The sequence below is a fragment of the Mastacembelus armatus genome, chromosome 21 (genome assembly GCF_900324485.2).
Source record: "Mastacembelus armatus chromosome 21, fMasArm1.2, whole genome shotgun sequence".
Lineage (NCBI taxonomy): Eukaryota > Metazoa > Chordata > Actinopteri > Synbranchiformes > Mastacembelidae > Mastacembelus > Mastacembelus armatus.
This window is the reverse complement of record NC_046653.1, coordinates 23,009,100-23,018,269: the sequence shown is the minus strand read 5'-3', so window position 1 is coordinate 23,018,269 and position 9,170 is coordinate 23,009,100. Positions and strand designations below refer to the sequence as shown.

At 42.2% G+C, this 9,170-nt stretch overlaps 1 protein-coding gene across 1 annotated transcript; it reads left to right on the top strand.

Moving 5' to 3' along the window:
- Positions 1–5,407: 5,407 nt before the first annotated feature.
- LOC113123144 (trace amine-associated receptor 4-like) lies at positions 5,408–6,253 on the top strand. The gene has a single exon (XM_026294969.1). The coding sequence runs from the start codon at positions 5,408–5,410 to the stop codon at positions 6,251–6,253; it is 846 nt and encodes a 281-aa protein (XP_026150754.1).
- The last annotated feature ends 2,917 nt before the right edge of the window (positions 6,254–9,170 follow it).

Below are 9,170 nucleotides of genomic sequence, written 5' to 3'. Positions count from 1 at the left end.
TTTGTCTAAGTTGCTGCAGGTTAACAATCCACTGGCGAACATTAGCGAGGGGATCCCCCAGTCCTTTTACTGCATCCTCTAATTCTTTGCAGGACCAGGGTCTCCTCACTAAGAGAAGGGGCCTATTATCACCTCCCACTCCATAGTGGGGGTTAGGTACCTCTATGGCTGGAAAGATGCTAGTCTGGTCTTCCAGTAATGCGCAGGGGGGTGGGTCAGGATGGGGCCCCATCCATGACCCATCACCCTGGGGGTTTTTAAATGGGCTCGTGTCAGACATAGCTGCTGCTAATTGTTGAACCTCATTAACCAGGGGACTCTACAACTTTCCTGTTCTAGTGCGACTGGGGCTAGGTAGGACAGGTCCCACTATCTCACTGGGGGGGACCAGGGGAGCCGGGGTTTCAGCTGACCCTGCTGCCCCCGCCTCAGCCGCAGCTGCGGCTTGTGCAAGCAAACGTCTCTGCTGCTCTCTACATTCTTCCTGTTGAATTAGTGCTTGTGGACGCCCTACAAAATCAGCTGGATCCTCTTGGAGAGCTGCTATGAGGGACTTTTTATCACCTGTTTTCTTATCTTTTTCTCTTTTTGCTTGCATTCCACAAAGCCGTCTCCTTTCTGCCTGTTCCTGCCATTTAACAGCTTCTATAATTTGTAATTTGAATTGATCAATTCTCTTAGGTTCTGCTATAGCCATTTCTGCTTTCAATTGAGTTACCAATTTATCGCATGCGCAGGTTTCCAGTTTCCCAGGAAACTCATATTTTTTCTTCCATTCACCCAAATATCTTGCCGATCCGGGGGAATAGGTGTTCATAAATTTAGGATCCCCCGTTAACTGGGGTTTACTGTTTCCCTTTCCCATAGTTGCAACTTGGCACAAGCAAACGATCAGTCACAACAGTGTGGGGATCGTCCACTGTATCAGGCTTCTACAGGTACTAATTACCTGCGGATACAGCCGTCCACCACACTCAACTTTTCAAATTTTTACTTGTGCCCAACAAATAACACACAGTTTCAGTGGGAAGTGACACCGTTCTACTCGGTTGGCAATTGCCTGTCCAACGTTCCCTTTTCATAAACAAACAAACAAATAAGCATTCACATTCACTCCACAGTACTGTTTTAATGCCTTCCTAGTGTCCCTGACACTGGATACACCTCGACCATGTGCCTGACATGGGAGATTATTTTGCCATGGTCTTTTATCCGAGTGGTCTTGTCTAACAGTTTTTCACCGTTCGTGCATTCGAATCAATTTGATTCTAATCCCGCTCTGCAACGGTATTTAATTTAGACTCACATTTTTTCTGACGTCCATTCACACAGTTTCACCCGCGGATTTTTACCTGATTTGACGCAAGGATTGCCTTCACGGTTTCCGTCAGACAGTAGGGCTGAGAGGATGTTTCCAGACGGGGACCTGCCGACCTCCCAACGAATTCACGTGGGTGGATTTTCTCCAGCCGTCTAACGGCTGACTCTGCAGAGATTCACGGCGTCCTCGTCCTCCTCTTCATCCAAACTGTCGTTTTGGGAACCGGGCGGAAACACCAATAAATATGTCAGGTTTACGCTACACTGACATGGTTCTTTTCCCTGAAGGCAATGAAACACACGACAACTTTGTACCGAGTATCTGTCTGCAAGTGAAAACGCCTCAGTTGCAAACGGAGAGAAGAGACTTTCTTCTCTCCCCATGCGACTTTCACCCTTCTTCTCCTTTTCACTTAGCAGTCCTTTATTTGTATAATGGGGAACAAAACCAGACACAGGATACTTGGGTGCAATAAAACTTCAGTTCATCATGGGTCATAAGGTTATGGAGGTCAGCTGGAGAAACAGACCTCTCACATAAACATCCTATCTTCAGATCTAATTCCACAATGGCAACAATTTGAACTTTTGTCCTTATAACCCCAACTGATTTCTTGGCACATCCATCGTGTATATTGATAACTGTTAATAGCAAATGTCCGAACCTAGCAAATGTCCGGATAAACAACTTGCTTATAGGGCCCGAATTATTAGGCCCACCAGGACAGGTCCCCATTTTCCATTTGAAACCATCAATGACCCCATTAACTGTGACTATACAGTATCTTCAGTATTTCCAGCCTGTTACAAATACTGACACTTTGTCAAGTACCTTTTGCATTTCTACAAAGATGCCCCTTAGAGCTGCACCTATCAATCATTTTTGGAATCGAGAATTCTACCGAATATTTGGTTAAATGCAACCACAGGGGGCACAATCCTGTGTCTTCATGTGCCGGTGCCAAGTCCAGGTAAATGCAGAGGGTTGTGTCAGGAAAGGCATCTGACGTAAAATTTCAGCCAAATCAAACATGCAATTCATAAATACGACTTTCATACCAGATCGGTCATGGCCCGGGTTAACAACGGTGCTGTTGACCTACAGGGTGCCAGTGGAACTTGGACTACTGTTGGTCAAAGAAGGAGAGGAGGAAGGCGTGTTCATAGGCAAAGAGAGAAGAAGAAGGGCAGGAGTGTAGGACTTAGAGTAGGGACTTTGAATGCAGGGACTTTGTCCAGGAAAACTAGAGAGTTGGCTGATATGATGGAGAGAAGAAAGGTGGATATCTTGTGTCTTCAGGAGACCAGGTGGAAAAGTAGCAAGGCCTATAGATTAGAAGCAGGATTCAAGCTGTTTTATCATGATGTGGATGGAAAGAGGAATGGAGTAGGAGTTATCCTGAAGGAGGATTTTACTAGGAATGTTCTGGAGGTGAAGAGATTGTCAGATAGGGTGATGAGTCTGAAGCTAGAAGTTGAAGGTGTGATGTTGAATGTTGTCAGGGGTTATGCCCCACAGGTAGGATGTGAGTTTGAAGAGAAGGAGAAATTCTGAGGGACATGGACGACGTGATTCAGGGTATACCTATACCTGAGGAATGGAGGAGAAGTGTACTGGTGCCCATCTTTAAGAACAAGGGAGACTTGCAGAGTTGTGGAAACTACAGAGGAATAAAACTGATGAGTCACACAATGAAGTTATGGGAAAGAGTAATAGAGGCTAGGCTGAGGTCAGAAGTGAGCATTTGTGAGCAGCAGTATGGTTTCATGCCAAGAAAGAGAACCACAGAAACAATATTTGCTTTGACAATGCTGATAGAGAAGTACAGAGAAGGCCAGAAGTACAGAGAAGGCCAGAATGTAGATTTTGAAAAAGTGTATGACAGGGTGCCGAGAGAGGAGCTGTGGTTTTGTATGAGGAAGTCTGGAGTGGCAGAGAAGTATGTTCGAGTGGTGCAGGACATGTATGAGAGATGTAACACGTGGTGGGGTGTGCTTTAGGGGTGACAGAGGAGTTCAAGTTGGAGGTGGGACTGCACCAAGGATCAGCTTTGAGCCACTTCTTGTTTGCTGTGGTGATGGACAGGCTGACAGATGAGATTAGACAGGAATTCCGTGGACCATGATGTTTGCAGATGACATTGTCATCTGTAGTGAGAGCAGGGAGCAGGTGGAGGAAAATCTAGAGAGGTGGAGGTTTGCTCTGGAAAGGAGAGGAATGAAGGTTAGCCGCAGTAAAGCAGAGTACATGTGTGTAAATGAGAGAGACTCAAGTAGAACGGTGAGGTTACAGGGAGTAGAGGTGAAGAAGGTGGAGGATTTTAAGGACCTAGGGTCAACAGTCCAGAGCAACGGAGAGTGTGGAAAAGAAGTGAAGAGACGTGTGCAAGCAGGTTGGAACGGGTGGAGGAAAGTGTCAGGTGTGATGTGTGACAAAAGAGTGTCAGCAAGAATGAAAGGAAAGGTGGACAAGACAGTGGTGAAACCAGCAATGTTGTCTGGTTTAGAGACAGTGGCACTGAGACAAAGACAGGAGGCAGAGCTGGAGGTAGCAGAGCTGAAGATGTTGAGGTTCTCTCTGGGAGTGATGAGGATGGATAGGATCAGGAATGAGTCCATCAGAGGGACAGCTCATGTTAGATGTTTTAGAGAAAAAGCCAGGGGAGCCAGATTGAGATGGTTTGGGAATGTTCAGAGGAGGGACATTGGAAAAAGGATGCTGAGGTTAGAGCTGCCAGGAAGGAGGCCTAAGGAGTTCTTGGATATAGTGAAGGAGGACATGAGGATAGTTGGTGTGGGTGAGGAGGATACAGAGGATAGGGTTGAATGGAGGCAGATGATTCGCTGTGGCGACCCCTGAAGGGAGCAGCCCAAAAGAAAAGAAGAAGACTTGAGTAATCGGTTAAAATTTACTTCTGCATTTTTAAACAATAATACTAATGTGTAAATGACGTGTTACCTTAAAATGATGCTACCCTGTGTCAGCTCTGCTGGATGAGCCGGTCTGGTTTGCAACTGCATGCTTTCTGTCCAGATGTTGAAGCATTGACGAAGTCCTGTTGTGGTTTTGCCATTTCTGCTTTACAATACAAGCACTGCGCCATGTTGTCATCTTTTTTAAGTTTGAAATGATCTCAAACTTTGGACATTTTCTGCCTTTTACAGACAGTTTCGCTCTCTGCAGTAGCTCCAACTTTTGATACGGAAATGTGTTGTGCAACAGTGATTACGGTCCGTGTGGAACACTGATCCCTATGCATAGGAGGTCCAATAACACAAGTTATAGTAATTAAGTGAATAGTTGAAGCAGAAAATTTGCCTCAGCGATTTTTTGTAATAGAATTCATCGATTTAGTCGTTTAATCAGTGCAGCCCTAGTGCCCTTCAGCATCTGTATGAAGTATACATGTTTTTTTAACCAAGAAGAATGTTAATACAAAACCTAAACCAGCACTTTGAACACTTTTTATATGGCACAAAATATGTAGTTTGGTCCTTAGACCATAATCCTTCATTTTTGTAGGAGTATTCTGTTGTATCTCATACTGACAATAAGGGGTAACCTTGGTGTCCAAGAGTGAGATTTTGTGAAGTATTATCAGTGTGTGTCCTGTCCTTGTATGAGAACATGTTTGCATTTTCCCAGAGTGTGTTACAACAATGTCAGACTGACAAGGAGGAGGGACATTAGTTCAGTAATTAGGAGAAGATGTCAGAGGAGGAACAAATTAGCTGGAGAGTTGTCAGAGCTCAGCAGTGTCTCCTCTCCTCTCTCTGATGGAGGAAACTGAACTCTGCTTTCCACAGCTAAACACTTCCTGTGTGAAGCCAAAGCGTCCTCTCTCTGACACTGTGCTGATTTACATGATACTGTCCTTTATCTCTCTGCTCACTGCAGCTCTCAACCTGTTGGTCATCATCTCCATCTCACACTTCAAGTAGACACATATTTCATCACTACAGTAGTCTAGTAGCTGTGCCAAAGAAATGATAGTGGAAAAATGTCTTTTTTCTCTCTATGTGCTGTTGAATTTGTTATTTGAGCTGCTTATGTCTTTATCTTTAATGCTAATCAATACTACAAACAATGAGTATGTTGCTGTCTTTCCTCTCCAGGCAGCTCCACACTCCCACCAATTCCCTCATCCTCTCTCTGGCTGTCTCAGATTTCTTCGTGGGCTTCCTCCTGTTGTTTCAAATTATGCTCATAGACGGCTGCTGGTACATTGGTGACCTCATGTGTGTTGTATATTATGGTTTTGATCTCATTATATGTTCTTCATCAGTAGGAAACATGGTGCTCATATCCATTGACCGTTATGTGGCTATTTGTGACCCTCTGCATTACTCCATCAGAGTCACTCAAAAAAGAGTTCAAGTCTGTGTTTGTCTCTGTTGGATCTGGTCTCTCTTCTGTTTCATTGTGTTATTGAAAGATAATCTGAAACAACCAGGCCAATATAATTCATGTGTTGGAGAGTGTGTGATAATCATTACATTAAGTGAACAAGTAGCAGGCTTTTTTATTTACTTCATTCTTCCCATTACTGTTATTGTGGTTCTGTATATGAGAGTATTTGTGGTGGCTGTGTCTCAGGCTCGTGCCATGAGGTCTCACATTACAACTGTCACAGTCCAGGGTTCAAGGAAAGTAACTGCTAAAAAATCTGAACTCAAAGCAGCCAGGACTCTTGGTGTTGTTGTAGTCGTCTTTATCATTTGTTTGTGTCCTTTTTATTGTGTCAGTCTTGCAGATCAAGAAACTTTGTTCAATGCCTCATCTGTTGCCTTTTTATTATGTCTGTTCTATTTTAACTGCAGTCTAAACCCTCTGATCTATGCCTTTTTCTACCCCTGGTTTAGAAAATGTATAAAATGTATTGTTACATTTCAAATACTGAAGTCTGGCTCTAGTGACACCAAGATATTTTAAAATGACACAGTGGAATGACTTTAATAAGGCGTTTACTGTGTTGAAAATGAATTTAGACTTGTAAGTCAGAGACTTCATTAACTTTCAAATCAGTCCAAAATGTTGTTTTGTTCATTTTTAATTAGTAATCTACCCACATATGTTTGGTAAGTAAATAAAAATTTTTTAGTAAGCAGAATAATTTTTTCGAACTTTGAATCCATGTCATATAAAAATAGAAATAAGCAGCAATTCATATGTAACGAAAGAGAAAACTGCAGGAATAGTGATTGTGTGATATCTGCATTACCCTCTGTCAGTAATATATGTTTGTCCTCTTTTGCTTAGGTCAGTGACATTTACTTCAAAGTTATATGTATTTAATGAATGATAAATATCATAAAATCATTGCTGTGATTGTAGTTATACACACAGCTTCTTATACTGAATAATTCCTAAACTGCAGCTTCATATTTGTTCAAAATATGAGAGAATTCAAAAAGAAGGAATATCAAACATTGCTTATAAAATATCCAAATCTTTAAAATAAGTACAATAAAGGGATTTCAAATAAATATTTCCTTTCTCACAGTGAATAAGTCATAATACTCTTCCTTTATAATAACACACAGATCTTCACTTTCTCTATGTGGTCCTATGTTTTACTGTTCTTATGTTGGACTCACTGTGAACATGTTTGCACAGTTTGACCATGTCCACAGTCCAACCATGATCCTGTGTTTGTCTTGAGGTTATATAACTGTAAGTCTTGTAGGTTAAATTAAAGCTTTATCATATGTTCAGATTGTGACTCCAAACTGAGGTAAACCTGGTTGTTAACAATTGTATGATGCAAGACTGAGGCCTGCTGGGACCCACATAGCATCGTTTGGTTGTATTGCTGTGATAGTATCAGCGGGCTAACATGAAATTAGAGAGGAATGTTTGTACTGAATAACTTTTTCTCATGCCAGAATAAATGTTGGTTACCCACAAAGGCTAGCAGAGTATTTAGGTGGATATGGTAGCATGGTACTGCTGATAGGATCATGAGGACTTAGTTGACCTGTCTGGAGCATGAGGCCTTCTAGGTTTGTTTAAGGTGTGTGGGGGGTACTGCTGAGGACTTGACATTAGTTTGGTTCTGCTAGTGATTAGACTGTCCAAAGGAGCAGCAATTCTTGAAGGAGTCTTTGGATTTTTGACTGTGTTGTGGCTGCAAGTAAAGAAAGTTCTTTGATACTGAAACACACTGATGTTTTCTGTCTCTCAACAAAGCAGAGTAATTGAGACAGTGTCCATCTGAAAACCTTGTAGACTTGCCTGCACTTTCACTAGGGCAGGACTGAAGCTGAAAAGCTGCTCTGGACTATGATCCAGCCCAACCCAGGTATGGGTGTTTATTTCAGGAATATGAACCAAACTGATTTGTGCTGTTGTGGCATGGTACCCTGTGACCCCTGAGAAATTAAAATGTTTACCCTCCTGTCTCCTAATCCACCTTACTTTAGTATAACTGAAACACTTCTGAATAGGGCCTATTGTGTATTGTGGAACTATAATTTTTGCTCTCATTGAGAACAGTTTGCTCTAACCTTGACTATTTGATAAGAACCCAGATGTCTTTCTGTGAGATATCACCTCCCTTTTTGTGTTACCATGAAAACGTTGGGCTGCAAGCAGCCAGTGACCCTCATGCTGTACCAAGGTGCTGTGACTGTTACTCCTTGCAACTAGAACTTCTACATCTTCTCCTATCTTGCCGAAGTTCGTCCTCTGAGTCTATTTGTTAAAAAATTTACCTAACACACTCTCTGCCATCTTGACGTGTATAACTATATTAAAAGACGATAAATAACTATTATATAGAATTATAAAGAAAAATTAACATATGCATTGTGGCCATCAGCCTTCTTGTACTATCTATAGCCCTTTCAGATTCTACAGACGACCAGTCCTCCTCTGACTCTCACACACAAAAACTCCACAGGGGTTGTGAATTTAGAATAAGTCTATTTCGTTTGGTCATTGACATTATATTAATCTATCTGATAATTATGGTGTGATAGTTAAGAGAGGACAGAAAGCAAACTAGAATATTGTCATGAACCGGGTGGAATGAGGACCAGTAAGTTGCCAAACACCACAACTCAGATGTAAAAGTTTTATTCTTTCTTTATGGAAAGGGCATTGAGTGCAGCTGATAGAGTAACCAGGAGGTGAAATGTAAACTGAAGTGTTTATTGGAGGGTTGATTACTACCCCAGCCTGGATCTGGTAATACCAAAGGAGCTGAGGCAGATGGGAACTGGAGTCCAGGTTGTAGTTCCACATAGCAAGATCTGGCGGGGTAGTTTCCTTGGTTAAAGGTTTCCAGGTGATCTGATACAACACAACTCAGAAAATGCAGAGATTGCGATTATTAACAGAAAACACCTCCAACAGAAAAGAGCAAACTAAATATCCATGGAGGAAAAAAACTCAGTACAAGATGGCACACTACTGCAGGGTAACTTGGGGTCAAACATTTCCTCTTGAGCAAAAAACATTCCTCTTTCTCCAATTACAAAACTAGAAACAAACTTACATAGCTTGGCATGGGTAGAACAAGATAAAGGTTTTCATGAACGGCAGCTTAAAGGGGCCAGGCCGCATAGACTGGATCGGTGCAAGAAGAACCAACTTGGCTGTAGACACCTTGGCTGAATGAATTATAGACAATCTGGCAGCTTGTCTGTGACTGTGGGGAGGTATATATGCTGTGACCAGAGGAGAGAGAACAGGTGAACTCAATTACATAATCAAGTGGCTGTAGATGAGTGGGTGACCAAACCAGGCATGAGTTTTCAAAATAAGAGCATGAAACAGGAAGTGAAGCTGCCGATCATCACAGAATATTATATGTTCCCAGGTGTTTAAGGCACCATGACAACCAGTG